The following is a 25,725-nucleotide window of genomic DNA, read 5'->3' as shown; positions in this document are numbered from 1 at the left end:
CTTTAAATGTCAAGAGCCTTTCACTTCTCTTCCTTTGATTTCCTTGCTGCCTCTCTCTTCTCTGCAAGCCCTAACTGATGGCGTATTTTGGTGTCATCTCCTCATCTTTTTCCATTTTCAATAATATTTTTTAAAACCTCACTGCCTCTTTGAACAGTTGAGTTGGTTTGATTTTTTTTTTGGTTTTTTTTGGTTTTTTTTGCAAAAACCACACTGACCACTTCTTGTTCTTGTAATCTTCTTTTCAGAGGAACTGGAGCCTGCTGTATGTTTGCTGCGAATTCTCGGCAGTCCCAGCTCTTCTTCCACGCAAAGAAATTCCAATCCATCCTGTCGTGGCACGATGCTCACCGACTTCCTTAATTCCATCAAGTGGATTTACTGAAATCCACTGCTATGACTTGTCTGTGAGCATTTATTTTATATCACATTGAATTCAAGTGATATTTTGATCCCTTACAAATTATTCTCATTTGCTCTCAAGGATACGTTGTCAAGTGTGACTTCAGAAACCCAAACACCTGACTTCAGGTTTTATTGACAAGCAACAGGCTGTGGCAACAGAAGATGCACAAGATGTTACAAATACAGAGATGCCTGAATATATATTAATTCAGTACAGATGATAAACCAGGTTTTCAATACTTCAGAGCGCGTCTGATACAAACATAGGGAAACATAGACTGGCAAAATTCAGAAAGAAATCACATTTCTTGAAAGTAAGGAATTCCAGATGAGCTTATGACTATCTTTCTTAATCTTTTATTATTCTGAAGCAAAATCCTTTACAGATTGAGCTAACTGGATGACTATTCTGTTAGTATCAGCAGCTGAGACTATGACCAGCTTAGAATGGACAACACTGAACAAAACAACACTGCTCCAGGTGTTTAACAATTCTCCCTGAAAGCCAGTAATGACATATAATTGAATTTTCAAACATCCATTCAACATGCTATTACCACTTACACATTTTTTACGCGTAAATATATGTACATCAAGCTGCTTTTTCAGTATTTCACGTTACAGGAATGGTACACTGTATTTTTAAAGCACGTAACTGAACTGAGAAAAGGAAACAAAAAAAATTGTTTGACAACTCAGTGCACTGTTTCTGAAAAGTCTCACTCACTGTGAATACAGAAAGAAAACATTATTACTCCAGGATTTACTTAGGAGTCATGATTTCAGGTATAAAACCAAACCCACTCCTCACTCCCCAAAACACGAGTACTTTCTATTAGTTCCTCTCTTGCTATGGCTTCCTACATCTTACATCAAGTCAGGGTTAAATCTTCCCTTTTGGGGTTCTTGATCTTTGTGTAATTATGTCTCAATGGCAGCAATTTTGAACCCCTAACTACCCTCTGCACAAATTCATTAGCTGGTCATGAAAAGAGGGCTGGCTAACAAGAGGGAACAGGAAGACAGTGGTACTAAGGCTGTAAGAACAAGAAAAGAGGAGTAAGGAGGAAGCAGCAAAACCAATGACATATTGTGCTCCTCCTTACTTCTGAGTATGCGAGAGGCTATTAACTATCTTACTCCTTAGCATCAAAGAATATTGTAATTGAACCTTTTAGAAAACAATTTCTACTAATCTTATAAACTCAGAGCATTTTTCTGTTAATTGCCTTCAAGTCTGAAAACTATCACCAATATTCCAACAGAAGACGCAGGAGCACATTTGCTTAAAAAACAAACAAGAAAATAAACGCCTCACAGGAAATCAAGACTTATGACCACCAAAACTGTATGTAGTAGAAAAAAGTAATTTTTAAATGCAAAAGAAATAGTGTCCTCATATTGTATTCAAACACTTATTACACAGCTGTATGAGCAATGTTTATTACATACTTCTCAAAGTTTACAGAAACTGAGCCTTCCAGTCGCTCTACATCCAGAAAGTAACAGGTTGATAAAATGAACGTGAATAACACTCAAATTCAGGGCGACATTTGCTAGAAATACATTTCAATGTATTTTTAACAAATGAAACTGAGATTGAAGCACACCAATGAATACTTCTTCATGAACATACAGCCAAGAAGAATGTATGCAAGTAAAACTGGCTTAATCCACTCCACAGAATGAAATACAGTAGACAGAAAACCATTTAATCAAAGTATTTACGACCAGAAGTCTCACTCAGCAGGATAACCCACACCATTACTCAAAGAGCTGTATCTCATAAATACTCTTCCAGTGAAACTCCTTTTGTTTTCTTCAGTCTACAAAGGAATTCAAGAAGTACAGAAAAAATGGGTGACGTTTAAGCATATTCGTGTTTCGAGTTGCCTGCATTGTCTCATTGTCTATGTTTTCATCATTGCTGATGAAGAAGCTTGAAAACAGGTCAGCTGCAAGTGCATGCTGCTTTTAAATTTGTTTAGTAACTCTTCTAGTAACCTGCAAAAGGAAAATAGATACATTTTTGGCAGATTCTGAAAAGGGAACAATTACCCTAAGTTTTGGCTATTCTATCTGTGACTTCAAGTACATTGTCTGCTTAAAAAAAGGTCCTGAAATTGAATCTATCTAAATACCTGGATATTACAGATATTTAGAAGAAAAGTAAGTTCATTTTGAACTCATCACGAGTTCATTTTGGAGCGTAACATCTACGCATTTGGCACAGTGGATAATAATTATTATAATCCACCAACTAGAGGTGCAGGACCGAGAGTGTTGATGGCACTGTTGTAGGATAAATTTATCGTAACAGCGGAGATACATTCTAAAGTTTTACAGTCTTGCCCGTGTTTTATTTTCCCCATATTCTGGGGAAGAATGTGTTCTCCCAACTTCTTGCTTTATTTCAAAACCAAGCTAGATAGGGCAACTTTCCACCAAGCTGTGATTATTGAACAGTCAGTAACAGAAGAAATTGTACTATATGTTAAAAAACCCAAACAAACCCAGGAACAGCTTGAACCACAAAACCAGTTTCTGCTTCCTCAGCAGGTCCTCTGGAAGGTGACTATGGCCACATTCATCATTTAGTATCACAGTTATGACTGTGAATGAACAGAAATGAACAGCTCTAAATCAGTGCACAAATGTGTGTTATTTTACACAGGTACGTGTAGTTTACAATGAGCTGCCTGAAACAATGACAATTATGGTGTAACGGCCTGGGAAACAGAACAAATTTTGCACCGTCTAGGGCTCAAAACTCCGAGACAGGTGTAAAAAATGATGCAGTTCTTGATTCTCATCTGTCTCGTGCTGCTCAAATGCTTGTGACTAAGTGAAAGAAAAAAAAAATTTACAGGTGTTTCGGAAAGTCTGAGTTGAAAGAACTCTCCTTACTCAAAACTGATTCCTATCGTTAATAAAGCATAAGAGCTAAGTAAGGCAAGGAGGCATCTTGAGACTTGTGGCTAGTGAAAAATAGGTTTGAATAAGTAGACAAAGGACACCTGGAAGAAGGCACAGTCGCAGACCACTGGCTGCACAAACAGTCTCTTGTGTCTGCAAAATATTCTAAATTCTGACTCTTAAGTGCAAACTGATTTGATGCAGTTCAGTTCCTGAAAGCACCACAATACCAATCTCATGTTAAAAACATCTATGCTCATGCTAATATACTCATTACAAACCCATCCTAGTTTTATCATACTTTATTAAGCTATGCTCGTAAAACAGACGATCAAATACTAGGCTGGATGTCCCAAAGCAGCGTGGTTGTCAAAGGTTGCTACGGTGGGGAACGAGGAGCCCAAAACTCCTCCTCCTGATGTGAAGAACAAACCACAGACCCTTCCTATTTGTTTTTAAAATCAAACAGGACAGTTCTGAGAGTTCCCCATATATCAGCTGGCAAAAGCTTGGACTTTGCTCCTTGGCCACTTTTTTTGTATTACTGCTAAATTCAGCAAAATGAGACAATAGACCTCACAGGAAATTTAAAATTACGAAAGAAGGCTAAAAATAGATTTAAATACATGCAATAAATACAAAGCTACATTGAATTGATAAGACTGGGATGGACAAGAGGGATACGCCACAAAGCCATTGGTTCTGTGCAATTCAGTAGGCCATGATGACCAAGGACTCAGTTTATTCTTAACTCTGTCCAAAGCGGTTTCTGCTCCGTAGTTTAGAAGGGTCAAATACAGCACATGTTAACCCTCTTATAACAACGTTCTGATACAACAGTAAAAAGCAATGGCTCCAGAGACAAGAAGGTGTGTTATACTCACTTTTTGTCAGTTCCACTTGAAAGCTGAGGCAAGGCTTCCAAAGCTTGCTTAAAGCTTGAGCTGCAAGAAGACCAAAAATACTCATATTTCACTGGTACAAGCCTCAGCATTTAGTTTCTCTCTGTAAACTCTATGGAGATATGCCATATTTTATCCATTCTTATTTCAATAAAATAACAAAATGTTGAGACCCGACATTAAAATTGAACATAAAGTGGTCACGGGTTCAAGCAAGCCTCCCGACACTCCTAATGTGATGTATATCATGCACCAATAGGAAATGTTAAGTCAGCAGCGGATTTAAGGCTGTGCTTGACTCTTTTTACAGACACTTGCCAGTCTGCCTTCTGCTTCAAACTAAGTGATCATCAGAGTAGGAAGCACAGGTAAAACACTGGTTTTGACCTTCTGTGCTCAGTAGACAGGTCACTGCATTCTCTTCTACAGAAGGCGGCCTACAGAGAATTACAGTAGGTTTGCATGGAGGTAATATAGATTAGAATAATTTAGGTTGGAAGGAACTTCTGGAAGTCTTCAGGTCCAACCTCCCTTTCCAAAGGAGTGCCAATTTCAAGGTTAGAGGAGGTTTGTTCGGGCACTATCCAGTCAAGCTCCAAATAACTCCAAAGATTGGGTTTCTACCCCTTTCTGGGCAACAGATGTGGAATAAAAGTGCAGGACCTGCACAGATGGGTACAGTCTTGTCAGCAAATGATCAATATGGTGACTTCCAGGGTTCACTATGCTTTGCTCCTATGCTGATCAGAGACAACACTGCCTCCAATTTATCCAGTTTGAGTCAGTGGCAAATAGTTTCCATTTCAAGTTCTTCATCACTATCGGACACTCAGAATAGGGAAGTAAGTCTTTAGAAATGGAATACAGTCACACCATAGGACACTATCTGTGACACTATGAAGACACCTCAGGTCCTCAAGCCTGGCAATCTCTCCTACAAAATGTTGATCACGTAAGACGACCAAACTGCTATCTGTGGGAACAAGTAATGCCAACACTAATAGCAGTGCAGGTAATTAAAATCATCAAAGAACCTGCCTATATGCAATCCTCAACATAATCACCTAGAGATTTCAAGCAATCAATTTTACTCAAAACTGTTGACAGTTATCACAGTTTCTTTTTACAAGTCCTGACTGCTTCAACCACTGATGCTGCCAAAGCTGTTTTTTTCTCCCTTTATATTAATGTGCGAGTGTGTCCCACACTGTTTATCTTTGGTCTTGCACCTCACTGAGAAACGATAAACTGCTGACAGCTTTTTGGAGGCTTTCATTCTAAGAGACAGTGGGAAGCTGAATTTGCTTTCCCTGATTAGACGCGTGGAGAAGGAGGAAGATGTTGTACGAGCTTGCAGAGAGCCCTAATTCCCCATATATCCCTATAAGGGAGGGGATCCTGCCAGTATCCAGTTCTGTAATGTCTTTGATGTGTCTGCCCGGTTCTTTGGCATGTTTTATGAGATTGCTGTCAAAAACTGGATGTAACTTTTTTCTTCTTTTAGTATCATTTTCCTCAGCAGCTGTACTGCTGTTAGGAAGTTTTCCCTTCCCCTCCACTCCCCTGCCACCCCCCTCCGTGGCAAATACTAGTTTGTGTCTAAAAATGCAAGTAAAAAACAAATTAAAAGTAATTGTTTTCTTCCCACTGATAAATCCTTACAATCTGCTTTTTGTTATATTTACCTACTATATAACATATTCTATTTGAAGCAAAATTTCTTAATCCTTCATTTGTGTTATGTGCTTTTGCAGGTTTACCAAGGATTCCATAACATTGAAAAAACAGATATTACAGCACATCTTACTTGCTTTCAGGTGTCAAGTATATGGCCACAGTATCTCTCAACGCACAGATTTCAAGTCTTGCCTAAAGACAGAAACACAAATATTGAAACTATCACACAATATCCTTTCATCAAGTGAATACCAGTATCCCAAAGCTTCGTCTTTTATAAAGACAAATATTACTGCACGGTGCAGCTGTAAGCAGCCTTGACTTTTAATAGTTTTTTTCCTGTATTTTTTGTTGCCATGTTGCTATGTCAGAAGACTGCTAAAAGGAACAAATTCATACTTTAAATTCAAGTCAAACTGTTTGTACGGTCACTATGTAGCAGTCTAAAAACATTGTTTTGTCACCCAGTAACAACAATAAATCTTCAGTTCTGTTCCATCTTTCCTGTACTGTAAAAAAAAGATAGAAGGATTCAACTTTAATTTGTCTTTATTTTTTTTTCTTTTTCCGAATCAAATATAGTGAATTTAACTTCTCACAACACAGCTTTGCCAGGGAGGAAGGAAACATGAGTGAAAAAATCTGTCAATACACACTTTATTCTTGGTTTTCCTGTTGAATTTATTTTTTTCCATCAGATGAGGAAGTGGAATAGTTGTGCTCTGCTTCTCGCCTGTCACCTGCTGGGCACACAGGCTTGGAGATTTAACTCCTGCACTGTACTGTGTGTCTTCCTATTAATTTTTACCTAGGCAAACTATGGTGGAGAATGAACTCAAAGATTAAATAAATTTCATAGATCGTCCTTTAGTCTTTGAAAGCAATCATTACCAGCACAGATTTTATATGAAATAGAAACATTCTGTGTGTGACCAACACTTTGAGTCATTTCATTTAAAAATATAAAGTGAACTTCATCCAAATTCATACTTCATGTTCAACTTAAAGATAAAATTCAATCCAGTTAGTCACTCCAGAAACTGATTTACATTTTGACCCAACCAATATGATATTGATCTTCCAAAACTTTTTATAATGCAACATAGACATCTAATTCCAGTTCTAATGAAAGGCTCTGGCTTTTAAGGTATTCCCCTCATCTCACCCCTAGGTAGGAAACAAGATGAAATTTATGCATTTTTAGGGCCAGAACTTTCTGGCACAAAACATGACACAGCCACGCACCAATTTTCTACTCTTAAGAAATGCTTTTCTCACCACAGAATGATTCATCTCTTTTTGTATGGTGCTCCAAGCTGAACAGCCTTGGACTTTTTGAAGTCCTACACAAGATTCTGGAGTCTTTCCTACACTTTAAGAGGCAGGAGCACCATGGAGAAATGTCACATTCTCAAGTACCACAGCCTAAATAGATGTGGTGGAAGGGCAAAAGCCTGCAAAGCTGTGGGTCACGGGATGCGGGAATAGAGTTTCAGCCTTCTCTTCGGGAATGGGTATAATTTTTGGTCAGTCTGACCAGGCTCAGATCACTCTGCTGTCTGCCAGACTGGATTCTCAGTCCTCAGAGGAAAATGAAATGAACTCAAGTAACAAATTTGCAGTATAGAGAGAAAATCCTTTCAATTAGGGGTTTAGGGAGGAAACTCATACAGTGGGTTGTCTAGTCAAATAAAAATGATATATGGGCAACTTTGTTGCTAATCATTGATTTGGTTTTTAACAGGCAGCCAATCTTATTTGGCTGTGGTCTTCCTACCTTAATTTTCTGCTCAATGCAATTATTACCAACAACTGGAAAATAAAGTTTGTAATTGGATAATTATTTTTCCATCACAATGCAAGAATGATGTCATGTACAATGAAAACTGGGAGTTTGTTCTTCTTGCCTGTTACGGCCATATTAATCATGACTTAAAGCAGTTTTTTAAAAAAAAGACTTTTTCTTAAGAGTTCTTTGAAGCAGATCCAACAGCAAGAACAACTACTAATCCAGCCATGAATGAAGAAGGCAGTGTAAGAGCATCTGCTCCAGCCATGCTGCAACAAAGTGCTAATGTAGAAATAGCATAACAGACACGTGACTAGTTTTAAAAAGACGTGCAAATCATATTCTCAAGATTTTTAAATCTCAAAATATCACAAAATTGTTTTTTGATGACAGGCCAAAGACAGTATTTAACAACATTTCAAACAGATACCTTTATGATGCTTTTAATCTCACAGGATAACCTTTTATGCACTCAGGCACAAATATATCACTAAAATATAATCAAACTCAAGAATCAGTATCCCAAAGAGTGCTCATCCATAAATCTGAAATAGGCTGTATACTATCCTTTTTATCTTCTTGCTTTCACTGCTACAATAAATTAAACAAATACACAGATTATACTTCTCTCTGTTATTCTCAGTTTTCTAGATCCAGATGTTTGACAGTACAAAGTATTCAGGTACCTGTAAAGCTCCGTTTTTGCTGAAGGATGAAACACACTGCATCAGTCGACTCAGTTCTTCAGAGACTGCTTCTACCACCCTTGACATTACCCGAGGAACCAAGTCTTTGGAAATGGTAAACACCTGATTTTTATGAAAGAAGGATCATGAGCACGATATTTACATTAACAGAATTATTTCCTACAGTAGTATTTCAGTAAAAAGCATTAAACACCTTGATTAAAAGGACACTTTTTATCAATGGACAAAAAAAATTCAAAACCAACTGGAATTTGAAGGATTTCTTTTGATTTTATGCTGCTCTTTGACCAATCACCTCTGTTAATAGCAATGTTAGCTATAGGATGTGTGACAATTACAACTTTCTTGGATTGCCTACAAGCAGCTAGACTTCAAAATATGTGCTCTCAGCTGATGGATGCAGATGGTCTATAAAACTGCTGGTTTATAGACAGCACCTTTAATTCAGGGTTGTCTGACTGACTCAATTACACATTCAGCCACTTTTTACCCACGTATTTTGCCATTTTTTCTGGCATCCTTTATATCTGACCACCTTCAAATGCCTCATGTCTTTACGCTCTGTGGCAGAGACAAGCCTTTGAAAGGGTTTGAGATTATGGTGGTGTAATGAATTTTCATTTAGATTCTTCCGCTGTTGCTATTTATTAGTTCCCTGGCAAAATCACTACACCTTACTGTTTTCCCCATGTATCAAGACCATTAGTTTAACTGCTTATTTGGATAACTTTTTAAAGTGGTACTTGGATTCTCCATTTGATGTTCAGAATAGCAACTGTAGCACAACAGCACCACAAAATTAAACATTAGAACTATGCTTGAAGGAAAGCAATCTTCTTTACAGGGAGCTTTAAGGAAGCGAGAAATTGTTGGTGAATTAAACAAAAAAACAAACTATGATTTTTCTATATAGAACTGGGGAAAATGCAGGCAAGAGGTTGGAATATAGGAGGAAGTGAGATTATAGGTTAGACAGCCCAAATGTGTCAAGAGTTGAAGGTGATGATGAAGCTGCACTAAACTGCACAGGGTTGGGGGAGAAGAAAACCCAAGGGACTGAAGATAATGTGACTGGAGTGGTGCAAGAAGGAAAATGAACCAGAGTTTCTAAACATCCCCCCCAACCCAATTTCTGCTTTAAAATGATCTAAAACCCTTAGTGGAATGAGTTTTTGCTGAAACACCTTTGCTTCATGTGAAGTTTAGATCTTATGTGGAAATGTAATAATTGACATGAGAAACCCATACTGTGCAAGAGTAAATTAAGGTGGGAGAAAAAAAGAATACAATATTTCTACACAGTTTTCAGTGATTTGGGTAACGAATTATTTATGAGGGATACCATAAAGTTGACCGTTCCAAAAGGCAGGTCTGCACCGAAGTACACTGAACACATTTATCAGCTGTTACCATTGTGAATTCAAACACGTGACCTGTTTTACTTAGATTTTGTGGGTCAAAACAGTTACGTGACACACTTAGCTATATGGTAAAAAAACCAAACCAGTAACGATTTGGGAATGGGTCATTTCATTCAGCAGCAAATATTGCTGAGCAATTAAACACAAATGTACCAGGAACACACCCCAAAATCTTCTACTGAGAAGAGAATATTTATGCCCACAATGAGCACTCTTGAAGTTAGTACACAGAATCCAGGAAAAAAAATTCTCAGTAATGGTGAATCATCACAATTTTGCGACAAAAGCCCTTATTCAGTTAAATTTGAATTCAAAGCTAGAGAAACAATTTTCTTTCCACTTCAGTCCATGTTTGCTGTGCAGCTGATGGTTAATTTTTGCTGTTTCAGAAACTTTCAGCCCTGCTAGCTAAACTTAAATCTGACCCACCTTACAGAATTTCACCAGAAAGCGGTGGAAATGGGAGTTTCATCTTGACACATGTTTTCATATTTCTGTAATATGTCACATTTAGAAATTAGGAGGCAACACTATTTGGGACAAAAATCAGTATCGGTCTCAATGAAGTCAGCCAGGCAGTGCACCTTTCTGCTGCAGCAATTTAACGAGTGTGCATGTTTACAGGATTAGTTCAATAAGTCACACTTTGAGTTTTTTAAAAGCAAAAACTCTCACTTTCATTTTTCAGTGTCGTGGAAATTAAAAAGAACAACATTAAAAATATCATGTTAGTATATATTTATGTTATTATATATTTTTGGTGATGCTTATTCCCTCATTCTGAAGTATTTGGCAAAATAGGCAATGCTTCTGCAAAAAGTGCTGTAAGGAAATAATGAAATTGAATATTGCAAGTGATATTTAAAGGTTCTGAAAATATTTTCGCCCATAGGAATCCTTGAAATTTAAGAAAGAAAAAAAATAACAAACTCAAGTAAATCTCATCAGATTTTAAGTAGATGGAAAAGGTAGAGCAGCAATACTTTGTGGTATTCTGAAAGGTAAGACAGGTATTAATACCAGTGCTTGTATGGGGAGTAATATTCATCTGATAACACTCTCGATACTTAGGAGGAAGGAGTATGTAAAGCCCAGGCTGTAATTTAAAGGACTACAAAAAATTCCTGCATACTGGCCACAAAAAGCCAAACAGCTGCAGCTCTGCAACCATATTATTTTAATAACAACATTTTAATACGCAATTCCTATCATAAGCTATTACCTACCTAAGCATTTCAAACACAATTTGTGCCTTACAGAGATTATAAAACTTTCTGGGTTTAGGTTTCCACTTTTCATCCTACGTACAAGAGTGACATATCCTGCCTTTTCCCTCCAAGGGGCACGTGTTGAACGTTTCTTCCAAAGCAACGAAAAAGCTCATTTTCCTATGTTGTGGAAAGTAACGTTAAACAGAGAAAGTGAGCATCATCTCTCTCTAATCTGCATGAAAAGGGAAGAACCGAACTTTAGACTTTGGCTTTCCTCTTTATCAGATAGTGGAAACAAAAAGGTGTAACGGAGTGTTACGGAGGATAAACAGGAACTGCTCATCTCCTCCTGCCCCTGAAAAAGTTAGCAGCTGCATACTTGGTTGGCTAAACCTAACGCAAAGCACCTACATCTATAACGAAGACACTTTAACTGAGGTATAGTTTTTAGGGGTGAAGAAAGCCAGGATTTACCATGCAAAGTACACTGAAATTATTCATATGAATGTAAGCATTAAAAAAACTTCAGTTTTCCTCACCTCTGCATGCACAGCAATGATATTCACCAGTGCTTCTTTCAGATAGTTTCTGACACCTGAAACAAAACAAATAGGATAATTAATTACTTTCATTCTGTTGCCTCAACAAAGCCATAACATTCTACCATTTGATACTGTACTTTTTCTTTTCATTCTTTCACTAGCACTTTTTCACTAGGCAGAAAGAGAAAGTTCCATAGCCACACCATTGGTCTATTTCCTTTTTCAAATCAAATGGAGAAAGGCACATTTCCTTACAGCAAAAGGTTAAAAAAGCCAGCAGGTTCCTGTTTCAGTAATATTCTTCTCTGGCAACCAAATTTCAGCAACTTAGCAATTCAATAAAAACCTAGCATCACTAAAAATAATTCCGGATGTCTTGCTAAAATACACGTATTGTGGCACGGAACATGCATTACCGCTCGTTAAGTTCTAAAGAAACAGAGAAGACAGTATTTTTTGTTTGTACAACAGCCCAAGAAGATCTTACTAGTTCATCAGCTTCTCTGACTGTAAATTATTATTATATATAGAAATAGCAAGGACTCCTGCTTCTCTGAAAGCAGTTCAGAAGATATTACTCATTGCAATTTACAGGAGATGTCATGCCTTAGTAAAAATTTCCTCTTGGGGAAGGTGAAGAAATCAAATAAGCATTTTATTTACTGAACATATGAAATGTTTGTTAATTTATGCAAAAAAGGAAATTCCAAACAGAAGGACATCCAGCAGGGTATGCTTCAGTTAGGACAGGCTCTTAGTCCTCTGTGCTGCTGTAATTCTGAAGTAACTTTTCAGACCTGGACTGCAGTTGTGCAAGACCTAAAATCGGCAAAACTCTAACATTGTCCCATCTGCTTTTCTGGGCACTTGATACGTGAGGGCAAATGAGAAAGCATTTAACTCACTCAAGTATGCATAAATGTCAGAAGCACAACACAAAGTAGCAAGAGAGGGTTACCGATCCACACGACAGCAACTTCTAATTTCAGTTACTCCAGCATGAATCAGAGAAGACACAATGACCCCACCGCTCCCTTTGGTATACTCCATCAACAGGAAAAAATCAGAATCGTGAACCAAGACTGGTGAGACCACACAGTTCAGAGATCACAGTGTGATTAAGGCTGCTCTTATAAAAATTAAAAAGTGAACCTTTAATCAGTTCATTTTGCTTGCTCCACCGTTCCTCAGACAACACTGACTTAGCAACTTAACCCTGCTATAAAAACAGCTTTAAAAAGAGTTACACACGATCATCAAATTGAATTATTCTATGGGAGAAGAGTCATGTCTCTTAACTGCCATCTCAGTTGTGCTCATTTTTTAACCACTGGTCCCACAACATGCCTCAAAGCAGTTTGGTTTCTGAACATACAAAGATCTTTTTAGAAGGAACATTGTATTTGCACTCTGGAAGACATGCACATAAATGAAAAATGTAAAGAAAAATACAAGCCTTTCCCCTCACACATTCCAAAACACCTCTAATGCCTTTCTTGCTATCTTTATTATCTTTCTTGAAAAATCTCTATTTAAATTAAACCAATTACAAGTCAGACGGCATAGTATACCAGGTTGAAAGCTTACAATTTCTTATCTTAGTGATTTTTTGCATCAAAGAAGGAAGGCAGGGAGGAATAGAGCAATACTAGAAATTTTATGCAACTGACTTTATTTCTCCTCCTCTGTAACCTGCAAAACAAAGTCAGAATGCTACGCATTGGCACTTGAACCACACCAAAAGATCACAGGTGTATGTGGAAATGCAACACCCCCTTCCTTTTTCCTCTTTTACTGTTTTCCTCCTCCTACTTCACTCTGCCCCAGTTTAAATCCTCTGCAGGCTTCATATCAGAGGACAAAACTTGTATCAGGTTCCACAAGCAAAGAGAACTTGATCAGGCATTGAACAGCTGTACACAAATCACATCGAGAGGTACAGAGCGAATTTGGGAGCTGGTCTGCAGTTAACTTCAGAGTGCGAAGTGTCAATGCTGGCCTGCAAGGTATTCAGCTTTTTGCTGTCGAGCGGCCTCATCTTGTGACAGTAGGATCTTTCATGTGGAAACCGTGTGTTTTTACTTTTGCATAAATGCTGCACAGGATTAAGACTTTGATGGTCTCCCTCCTCTGTCAGAGCACGTTCATCAGTCCATCAAAATTTCCCTTGCCAACTAAGCAGCATTTCTTTGTCCCAGCTGATTGTTCTTGAGTGAAGCCTCTCCCTCAGACCCCGGCAGAGCTGGGGAGCTGTAATGGAAGTACAGAGAGGGGGCTGCTACATCCAACAGAGAGGGCAGCTGCGTTCCCTGCGGAGAGAAGGCGGCCAGCTGGCTGAGCTGGGGAGAAGAGTTATTAAGGAAGCGAGTGAAAAGCTGAGACGTATAGAGACTGAAGACAGTGGGTTGTGTAAGAGGGTGACGTCGTTCCAAGGAAGAATCCTCGTTTCCCACCCACCCCACCTAAAGCTCCTGAGGTAGTGTGTGCCTCTTCTGCATTCATGTAACTCGGCTCAGGGTAGGAGCTGCTAATTTTGTCCACTGCTGCCAAGAGCACCCAAATTAAACAAGTTTTGACTGTGTTAGAAGAAGTTGCCTATCAACCATGTCTGTGGAAACCTCTCATAACATATTTCTTAAAGAGTCAGTCACTGAATTACTGTAACCAGGTACCGTTAATTTCTACAAGCATGAAATACTGATGTCAGCAACACTGGCACCAGCTGTTACATACCATTGTTTGGTGCTGCACAGTTAAGATATGAAACGGTCATTTATGCTCCTCTAACTGAAGAACTCAGAATGAATTGACTAAATGGAACTGAGACAGAAGCCACAGTAAAAATGAAGCGACAGTAGCTTAGTATTGCATATTGCCAGCCCACCCCAGCCGTACCATGAAACTGTTAGCTTCAACCTTGGAGAAAGGACATAAGCAGACAGATTTTGTCCCGCATCCTTGTACCAGATAGAAGGTTGAATGGGTGAATTGAGAGCTTAAAGGAGATTATTTCTTGCAATCACAGTAGCACTAACCAGGTGTTCCTGACCACAGCAGGTACAGTTCTGCTATGGCTGCAGGATCAGGGGGTTTAGCACAAGCTGAGGAAAGATTCTGCCATTGGAGAGCAGATAATTCAGCACAAACTGTGCAAAGCTATGCAGTTTGGAGACAGCCCCCATATACGAAACCGTAGGTACCTTAATTGCAGCATCTAAGTCTAAAAGACCTTGTCCTGGTAAGCTAAACAAACGAAAGAAAGAAAGAACATGCAACTGCACTCCAAAAAAGCCAGCAAGTGGAATCACACAGGGGGAGAAGGGAGAACTAGCTAAGCTCAAGAACAATAGTGGCACAAGAGAAAAAAACGTATAAATGAATTGACCATCAGTAAACTTAGGCTAGAAGTTAAAAGGTAATCATGTAATAGGTTTGTTCTGACTGTGCTATTAAATATGCGGTGTTGTGACAACCATTGCTGTCAGAGAGTTAGTTCCCCATCATGAGTAGAGCATAAATAAAAAGGTAATTCTCCCTAGCCCTTCTTTTTGTCTTATTTGCAAAGGATTTTCATTTTTTTTGCATGTGGAGACAAAGCCAAACATATCTGAATGTCAGAACCCGCAGGCATAGTTAATGACTGCACTATATTTTGAAAAATTACAGTTAAAAAAGATCCAATTTCTGATTTATATCACTGCACTGTTTGTGGCAGCCTTTGGTGAAGCAAAGTATTACTTTTCTGGAGTATGATTCACTAGAAATACAAGCAGTGGCATCCAACTGTGAATTTGTTGTGAAAGTCATTTCAAAATGAAAAAAAATCTGTCTAGAATAGAATTTTTGTGTAGCTTTCTCTATGAGCATTCAGCTGCCCACACAATTACAGTTTTTGGGACACCGTGCTGCCAGTCCTATTATACTGCACTGAAAGCTAATGCACCATATAACTGTAGGTTCCAACTATTAGGCTAATCAAGTGAAACATAACATTCTTAAGTTTAAAATACCTCTTATTTAGCATATTGAAGCACAAATACAATGCCTTTCCATAGCTTCTGACAGAAATGTGTTAAAGAAAGTCTCAACAAACCCTTGCAATTTCTCTCATGAAAATGTTATTATTCTGTTACAGCATAAATGCATTCCACTCCTACTCTATTCTTAACATCGAAGAATCTGACTCGCTGGAATTCTAGCTGCCACTAACAAAGGCCCAGTACTGCTTTAAAGAAAAATGGATGGGAAGACTTAAGACATAAAAATGAAGGACAGTTTCGGTCATCAACTCTCACAATGGCTGACAGCACCTTCCAATTTGGGCCCTCCACTGTACTTTTTACTGGTGAAACATCTAACAAGATTATCCATTAAATTTATCCTCCAGTTTACATCACCTATTAATTTTATTATTTATTTTTTACACATTCAGTCTGTCAGAAACCACACTTGCAAGCAATTTTAACAATACTGTAAGGCTACAGCAAGGATGACTGTGTGAACTATGGGAAAAGCAGAAGGGAAGAAGATTTGTGGTTCTGAGGAGTAACAGAAACTAAACATCTAGCTTGCCACTGCAGGAGTCATTCAGGAGATCTTCAGGCGGTGTAGGGCTACCCGTTGTCCCACATGCAGTTCTCAGAGCTACATTTCCCCCAAGTACTCAGATGACAGCATTCTACTACGAAACCTCCAAAGTGACTGAATAAGCATGCAAAAGCTGGGACTGCAATACCACACGCGTAATTTTAAGACACAGGCTACAAAGCCTTGCATGCCCAAATAGAGCAAAAGTTGCACACATGGTAAAACCCAACTCATGAGGATGCTTTTTCTGAGCTGGAACCCAACATAGATCTCCAAATGTTCCCAGTCTTTCCAGACTAACTTGATAGAGAGGTTCTGAGCATCAAACATTTTTATGTCTTCTGCAGACTCAAGAGTTCAAAGAACGAACTGAAGTTCAGCTAGGCCAACGGAAACACACAGTAAATTTTAAGCCAGGCAGCTTGGGACTGACATATTTTAACTCTTGTGGAATCAGAATCTCACTCGAGATGGACAACTGGGAAGCTTGCCTTGCTGCTGTCTCTTGCTGAACAAGCCTTCCAGCCCATCTGTTACGGAAAAAGGAGGAGGGGAGGATAAAAGCACATAACTTTTTCTAAAGTAGATGGCATCAGCAGGTACCTCTGCTCATTGGCAGTAAACTACACCAGACATGGGGATGAGAGGCTATTAAGGGTCAAAAGAAAAAAAACCCACAACTTCTGAGGCAAATTCACAGTCAAATAGAAATCAGGCAGGAATATTAAAAGCTGCTGCTCTTCTGTGGAAGAGTTACAAGTTACAGGAAACTCTACAGTTTGACAGCAGTCACTCATTGCAGCTTTTGGGTTTTTTTGAAAAGCAAAGAAAAAGAACGATTCACCAAAGACGAATGAATGGTTCTTTGTACATTGACCAAGCTACCAGTCCTGTTTCAAGACGCAGTTTACTGGCTTATTAGAAAACGAAACTGTGAGAGACTGAAACAGAAATGAGCCTTGGGTAGGCACAGAGCCACCAATTTAGGAAACAACAGAGAGCATTCTGGCCTCTGTAGGAGGCCAGTACTTGCATGGGTAAGCAACTGCTGCTGGTGGTAGCAACGCTTCTTAGTGCCTCTGAAAAGAGAGCACTAAATTTGTTGGCCTTAGGCCTTGAACATGACTTGGTAGAGCTAAGAAAACTGATGCCTAGGAGTCTGAAATTTCAAATTTCAAATCCATCCAATTGTATGCCATATTTTTACAATTTATTGTTCTGTTTGGTGAGTTACGCCAATAACAGTCAAGCAGTCTAAAATCTTTTTTGCCTGATTACTTTAACAAAAACTTCCCTCAAAAATAAGAACAAACAGAATTTGGTGATCCAAAGAGATTAATATTTTACATACCTGGCTGCACAGCACTAATACTTGACTGTTCCTGGACGTTTCGCTTGCTATGCTGACAGTAAATTTAGGACAAATGGAAAAAAAAAAAAAAGATTTTGTCCACTCTATTCTAAGGAAGGTGCCTGCTTTGTGAATTACTTGATATATATTCTTTTCAGTTACATTACACACTATTGCCAGATTTAACTGAATCTATATTGAAAATGTTCATCCTCAACCTTCAGATATATAGTACCAAACTCTACAACAAGTCACACACAAAGTGCTTTGAACTGTATGTCAGTTAAGCTCCTGCAGCTCTTTTCTAAGTTTTTAATCTGCGATGTGAAACTGCTGGAAAAAAACTGCACGCACCTACTGTAAGTCGTTAATCAGTGCTGTGTAGTGCACATTAAAAAAGAAACTAATGAATGGTATCCACAAAGCCATGTAACTTCTTTAAGCAGTCTGATTTTAACTGTTAAATTTCCTCTAGGTTCTGGCTGCATCTCAGCTGAAGCAAGGGCAGTATTTGCCAACTGCTTTAACTACTATTATTCTAGCGTGATTTCCAGTGTGGTCAAGACATTTTTTCCTCCCTGAAACTCATGCTACAAGAGCAGAGCTATGGGCTAGCAGGACACCCTCTGGGATGGCAGCTATTATTTGTATTTCTGCAGCTTTCGGAAAGGCAGACCGTGCTACGCAGTAGAGTGAGTGAGGACCGTCCTGCCCTGTGCAGCCTACTCAAGGATTTCAAGGTTCGCTGGATGTGCCTTCCGACAAACCAAGCTGCCCGACACACCCCACAGAATTTCACTTTTCAGTCTAACCCAAAACTTCCGATTAAAATCAAGTAATCTCTTTTTGAAAACTAAAAATATAAACAGGTAAGACGGAATGGGTGGGAGGGGGAAGAGGCATTAAAAAGTGAAACACTGCCTGAGGTCACAGCAGGTCAACAGGGTAATCAGCACTGCCTGCAGGCAGAAGTTGCTAGAAGAATTTTCTATTTTTTTTTAAATATATCTGTGCAGACATGCCTTTGCACACAAATTTTAAATTAAGAGATCTACAGAATAGCTCTAGACTTCCCATACTTATGGATGACTGCCTGACACCTCCCAATTACTCTATCCCAAGAAATCAACAAGACGCAGCACATAGTAAAAATGAAAATCAAAATGAACCCCGAAATATTTTTGGTTTTAGTATGCAGCATTCCAAATAAACATGACTTATAATACACCTCACACGTAAAATATTTCAGAGGCTCAGGCTGCAGAACTCTGAAGTGCAAAAAATGTTTTACATTATGTTGACATTGTGAAACTATTTGGAATAAATTTATTTATTGACTCTTACAGAGCACTTGAATTTTGAAAAAAAAAAAACAAAAACCAAAAAACCACAACCCAAAAAATCCAACCAAATAAAACCCCAAATACGCCTCCTCCCCACCCCTTGCCAAACCCAAGCAATTTGGATTTAGAATTTAGCACCCTGGATGACAAGAAAGAACAGGATGGCATCTGCTACTCATGAGGACTAAGAGCATGCCTGAAGACACATGAAATGCATTTGGATAAAGATGCTGTCCCTCAAAACTATTTAGAAATTGAACATTTATAAATAGGGAAAATTTAATGTGACTGACAGTCTGTTTAATTCAAACGTAGGAATTAACTGAAATAACTGAAGTTCCATTAGGAATCACAACTTAGTATATTTCTGGAACAAACAATTTGCCTCATTAGAAAACACCCTAAATTATTTAATGTTTCTGAAAAAAAAAAATTTAAAAGCTAGCTATTATTTGCAATTACCACAGTGGATGCCATATCTCTCTTAGAAAAGCAGTGTTTGAATTTCCAAGAAGCCTATACCTTTCAAGACAGTCTCCTAACGGTGGAATAGACAGAAACCTGCCTTGTTTGTAGACACGAGCCTTTCATGAACTCCAGCACCGGTACACGAGTCTGTCGTGCTATTTTACTGAAGCGCCCCCACCCACACAGTGATATCATCTAACCTGACACCGTGCAGATGTTAAAAAAAAAATGAAAAAGTAAAAAAAAAAAAAAAGTAGAAATGTGACTTGGAATTTCCCCATGGACATAACAAAGCAGCTCACCTCTCCTCTTTACAAAAGCACACCCTTCAAAGGCGGCTGATAGGAAATTAGCTTCAAATACCGGCACTACTAATGGCTTGTTTTCTAAATTAAGGTAGCTAGACAAGCCTGTTTGCTTCTAATTACTGAAAATGTATTTCCTATCATGCTTTGTTATTTGTCCTGGATAAAAAACATTTTCAGAAAACTGTAGGATGCTAAGAGCAGAACGGTTATATCTGGCCGTAGCTGTAAAAATAGAACAACTCTGCCAGGTCACAACCTTTGTCATCATTTAAGTTGCTTTATTTGTTTGTTATATTCCTTCCTCCTCTTGACTCACAAATAATTTTCAACTTGATTTTAAAAATTAGTAGCTGTCAAAAAACAAATAACAAGAAGTGCAAAGAATGACTTTCATTTAGTTATTGCTTTTGCTTTGCCCAAAGAAAGAAATATGGACACACACCACTTGGAGAATTAAATAGACATCATTATGTTCAGTAAATTCCTTATTTCACAGTAAGATTCATGCAATATGATTAATAACACTATTTTTACTACCTTAAAACATGATTATATATATTTTTTTAATATATGTGTATATATACTAACATATAAATACAGTCCCAAATAAAAGAAAGGGTAAAGTTGAAGAAAAGTAATTTAAAACCAGTCTAGAACTGAAGACACAATTATTGCTTTCACAGATTTTACGGGATTCATATGGTACACCAAACCAACTGAAATATCAAACAACTGCTCCCATGTTATTAAAAGACTCCACTTACAAACAGAGACTCTAGAACCTCATTTGAATATCACCAAGAACATAAAATTTTTCACGAGGCCACTTCCTGCTATTGCTGGAAATATTCCCTCCTTTAAACGGAGATGGATTTCAAGGTACTGTACTGCGTGTTGTTTTGAGAGTACATTCAGAAGAAAATGTGAACGTGTAGGCAAACTGGAAACTCTCTGGAGAGTTTACCCACTTATTTAACCACATTTCCTGTTTTTTAACCCGTTTGTCCTAAGTCAGTCCTTAGACTACTGACAAAAATAGATACACGTGTGCTATAAATAGCTCATTAGCAGGTCTGTCTTGGTAAAACTGAAAATGTTTTGATAAATCTATTGTTCTTACTAGCTCCATACTAATTAAACTGTGAATCAGATTAATGTTTCCTTGAAATTCTTCTCTGCATAGCTCATGGTAATTACAAATATATAACCTCTTAGCAATCAGAGAAAAAGTCCTAAGAACTAATAGTGACCTAAAAGAATAAAAAAAAAAAAAAGGCAGCTATCAACAACTGAAATCTAATGAAGAAATTACTGGTAATCTCTGGGAAAGTGTTTTTATGAAGCACAGTTCTGAAGCAAGGGAGGACAGAGCTTGATTGCTGAAAGCCAGAACCTAGCTAAACATCTTGAGATCTGAAGGCCAGAGCCCTGTATCTTTGAAATAGTTGTCTTGCTCTTATTTTCAGCCATGACTCTATGTTGCTCTAACACAGCTAATGTCACCTGAAGGACCTGACACAAGGAGCCACAAAACTACTTTCCAAAAACATTAAACGTGAAGAATGTCAAGATTTATATGACTTGTAGTTTTTGAACTATTTTAATTCAAGCAATAGAAATCATGACACGATATTCAAAGATCCTAAAAGTTTCTGTGTTTCAGCTAGCTTGAAGTAGCAGGAGCTCTAAAGACTAACAATGTGATTAGTAACTTTGGCTATGCATGAACTTCAGTCTAAGAGGAGAACACCAAGAGAATAACACTGATTTTGCACACTTGTGCATAGCTCAGACTGAGATGTCTTTAAATAAAGAAGCTACTGAGGCCATTCTGAACTTTCTACTACTCCATCCAAAGTGGCAGCAGGATCTGAAGGACAGCTGAAGAAGTCTGCAACCCAGAGCACTCGCTGCGTTCTGATCCTTACCACACACACTAAAATCCACTGCTTCTTGGGACAGAATATAATACACTTTATCATTAAGAAGATAAGGAGCAAAACCCACAAAGACCAAAGACTACAACAGGAAATACGAAGCCCAAAAGAGCTTCATGTGGGAAAAGATGTTTTCTAGCACCTGATACTTAAAAGATGTGCAGGTAGCTGAAGGCCAGTTTGATATACATGCATTTTCTCAGGAGAGTTTTGTTAAGAGCAGGATTTAGTGCCATTTCTTCCATGAAACACAGTAATAAAGTGTAAAGAGTCTTTCACCAAACAGACCTGAAGGTCATGAGCAGGAGATGCTGTATACCATACTGAAAACTGAACCACAAAAACTCTCAAATTACTTAAATTACTGCAGAACAAGCCAAATTTCAACCTGTTAAATCTGGCAACAAGGCATGTAAATGGCAAAAGAAAAAAAATCCAAGAACCTCTAAACTAAACAAAAAGCCTACGCACAAATTTTTAAAAACTACCTACTTTGGAGCTTATAACCATCCACACCTCTTAATCTAAGAATACACAGCTATCAGCTCACCCAAATCACTACTTGTAAAGAAATGCATCAATGACCCTTAGGTGAGCCCTCTACTTGAGAGGCATGAACACGGAAACTTGTCTTTTTGTTGTTTTCATTTCAGTATTAACAACGTTGTCTGGCACAGTTGCGGCTATTAAAGGGTGCTCTACGTGCACAGTTGCCCCATCAACGTGTGGCTGTAACCCATAAATGCGACCTGGAGACAGAATAAGAATAAAAGTACTTCAGAGTCAACAGTGTGCCGCCCTAAGGATTTAGCAGCATTTAATATCTTGCTGTTGCTACATGGGCATTAAGTGTTGGGGCTGTTGAGTCTATTTTTGGCTGAATGCCAATGGCTATATATGTTTGACTTAAGGGGAAACCCAACAGTATCAAGTAATCACAACTATCAGATATTTAAAGTAGCTGGTTTGAGGTAGATGAAAAAAATTGCACAAGAAAAGATATTTCACCCAACTACAACATAAGATATGCTATCCAAAATAAAACCACTGTTCTTCCTGAGCGGGAAAAATAGGTTCTGAAGAATGAAATTTATGTGTGAGATTCTTAAGATATGACAAACCCTCCTTCTTGACATGAATACATCTAGGGATGCCTCAGTATTACCTGAATTTTTTCTAACAGCAATCTGCCAACTGTCGGACGGCTTCCTAAACAAATACTGCTTCATTCTCCCCCGGGAAGATTTTAACAAATTCCCTCCCTCTGCCCTCTCATAACTTTTAGTCATAGCATTATGTTTATAAGTTCTATTATCATTAGATTTCCACTTATAAGGACAATCTTAATGCTGAAGGATTTTCTTTTGAGAAGCAGAGAGTGTTAATAACCAACAAGTAAGGTGCTGAAAAATCAACAGGGCACCTATCTCTGGTATGACTTGGTTCCCACTGATTTTTGCAGTTTGTAAGGCAGGTCTGTGTATATCCAGAAAATTCAGCAGACTGGGAAGTTAACGGCTGTTTATTGGCTGCAAAATATTCTTAAGTTTCCAACATCTGCGAGTAAGAAAAACATTGAGGCAAGGCACAATATCGCATGCAAGAGGGGACAGACTGCTTAATATATATATATATATATATATTTGATATTTATTGGACATATTTTCTATAAAGCCACTTGCATCAACAGTTTTCTAACAAAATTAAGTTAGAGCACACTGACCAAGGAATTGTTCTGCTGCTTAAAAGCAATGTGTTGGTAGTTTTTTGTTGTTGTTGTTTGTTTCAAATTCAGAAAAAAAAAGAGAAACTGTAGAACAGAGCATCTGGTGGGTGGTAGCTATACTAAAAGTATCATCATCTTGTAAAACTAGTACCTATGTTGTTCTGAAGGCTGGTACTCATAGTTTCTAGTACTGTATCCTGTCTGTCATTTACTTAAAGCATTTTCCAAATTCTTCACAAGTGAAGGTACTCAGGAAAAGAGAAACCAATTGTACCTCTTCACTTTATGGTTTTGACACGGGCTTCTTAAAGCCTGAGTGTGATACCTCGTCATACTTGGTGGGCCTGGCCAATCGCTGACACATCTGTCCCGTACCAGATGTGCAGGTTAATGCCCAGTCGCAGGCCCAGCAGTGTCAGGGGGGTCAAATTCAGCCACACGGGCTAATCCCTTCACACTGCTTCCACGTATCTCCATACAGGAGGATGTGTGTGTAACAGTAAGAAGCGCCAATTAAAAAGATGTGTTTCGCAGATAAAAGAGGGTAGTTACATGCACCATAAAAACACAGGATGACCAATTCAATGGGAAAAGTAAGTCACTCCTTTAATTGTAAGGTATACTAAAAATCAACATCTCTATCAAAACTGAGAACAGTCGAATCCCAAAATCTCAAGTAATACTGCCTTTCATTAACACAAACCAAGCATAGCCTTGAAGAATATTCATTTATTTCTTTCAAACACATCATTTTTAAGGCACCCTGAAGGTGTCCTTTCATGATTTTATAAAACCCAAAATTATTAAAACCTTTCAAAACACAGACTCACACTCAGGAAACTGCATGTTGTTCTCATAATTCCTGAAGTCACTGGTACTGTAATAATAGCCTGTCATATGCAAAATGACAGCAATTTCATAAATGAAGAATGGGCTTAGAGATATACTATGTTTATGAATTTACTTCAGTTGTCACTCAAATATTATTATTGTAAGAAACGAGAAAACTGAAGCCAACAGATCCAAAAGAGACCAATGTCACAAAGAAGTACATGAAACAATACAGACACTAATAATCTTAGTGTCCAGTTATGGCCTGCATCTGTCTAACCTACAAGCTAGAGGGAAAAAATCTTAAGTCACTAGTAAAACGCACCCTACATCTATTACAGAAATTTCAGACAGATATACTTTGATAAGTAAAAGAAAAGGCAAACATAGCAAAGTGAAGTAGAATATAGACTTTTAAAGAGATTTTTTTTTCCAAAGTAAGAAACTTTAGAGAAGGAAGATTTCTAGCAGCAATAACATACACAATTTTCCTGTCTTTTACAGAATAGTTTTGTCAGCACAACTAATGATTTATATTTTTTTCCAAGTTGCTGCTTCTCTTGAATTACATCAGAAGCACAATGGTGACAAACAGGTGGCACAAAACCCCCAATACTTTTCGAATCTGATTCTGCAAAGGTCTGTGAATGTTCTTAAAAAAACCCAAACGCAAGCAAGCAGTCAACAGGCTGAAAGAAACCACAGGACTGGCTTGGTAATATTTTTACATACTTTCTTCCAAATTGCTTTGTGTACCATTTGTGGATACAAGGAATTTTTATTTGTCCTTAGTAACTAAAATCAGCAACTGGCAACCAAATCAAAGCCAGGGTATTAGCTTACAAGCAAACACTAATAGGTAGCAGTATTTTGTAGGCACAGTGGAAGTATTGAGTCACAGGAAAGATCAGACTGAAGAAAGGGACCACATCTGGTTACAAAAGGGTGGATTCTTTGGAAGACATAGTAGGAGGTTACGCTCTGCTTCATTGCACTAAATTCTCAAATATGAGTTCTATGATAAAACCTAGTTTTGTTTTTTTCCACAGACTTGGTAACTTGGGATGACCCTGAAGAGGTAGTCAACATTCTGACTTTCAGACAGCCCTTACTGTATGTATTTAAAACTGCACAAGGTACTGCAGTCAAATGCATGTAGAATAGCAAATCAATAATAGTTACTCACAAGAGTATACCTTCAATTTATGGCCCAAAATGCCATAAACTGACTTTCATGTACAGTTTTATTTATCTGTCTAAATAAGCAGTGAATAGGTACCATAGCAGCTTTTAGAAGCGTTACTGCAGTAAAAAAAACAACCCTAAACCCAAATAACAACAAAAGCCTGACAATCAAACTAAAACAAACAAAAGCCTTCCTGTCCTCTACTCTGCTAGGAAAAAGAAAAAAAAAAAGGAGATAAAAATGTTGCGAGGCACATACACTATTCTATTTATTAGACTGAAGGTGAGAACTTGCACTGGCTTCCAGTGTTACTGTTTCATAGCTTTCCATTTCCAAAATTCACTGAATCCCTACAGCATTTTGAAAAGGGCATGAATTTGAAATGAAGAATGTTTTTGCATGACCTGAACAATAGATC

General features: G+C 38.0%; 1 protein-coding gene across 1 annotated transcript in view; it reads right to left on the bottom strand.

The window, feature by feature from the left end:
- Nucleotides 1-2,315: 2,315 nt before the first annotated feature.
- LOC104278170 (exocyst complex component 2-like) overlaps nt 2,316-25,725 on the bottom strand; it is a gene marked incomplete at its 5' end in the record, with an annotated part of 49,682 nt that continues 26,272 nt past the window's right edge. The window contains 5 exons of the mRNA XM_009875070.1: nt 2,316-2,409; nt 4,206-4,265; nt 6,031-6,092; nt 8,376-8,498; nt 11,568-11,623. Of these exons, the coding sequence (XP_009873372.1) occupies nt 2,316-2,409; nt 4,206-4,265; nt 6,031-6,092; nt 8,376-8,498; nt 11,568-11,623 (395 nt within the window). The remainder of the gene's footprint in view (nt 2,410-4,205; nt 4,266-6,030; nt 6,093-8,375; nt 8,499-11,567; nt 11,624-25,725) is intronic.

This window comes from Apaloderma vittatum, unplaced genomic scaffold, assembly GCF_000703405.1.
Source record: "Apaloderma vittatum isolate BGI_N311 unplaced genomic scaffold, ASM70340v1 scaffold4968, whole genome shotgun sequence".
NCBI classification, from domain to species: Eukaryota; Metazoa; Chordata; class Aves; order Trogoniformes; family Trogonidae; genus Apaloderma; species Apaloderma vittatum.
The sequence above is the reverse complement of the archived record's forward strand: the minus strand, read 5'-3'. Positions and strand labels throughout refer to the sequence as shown.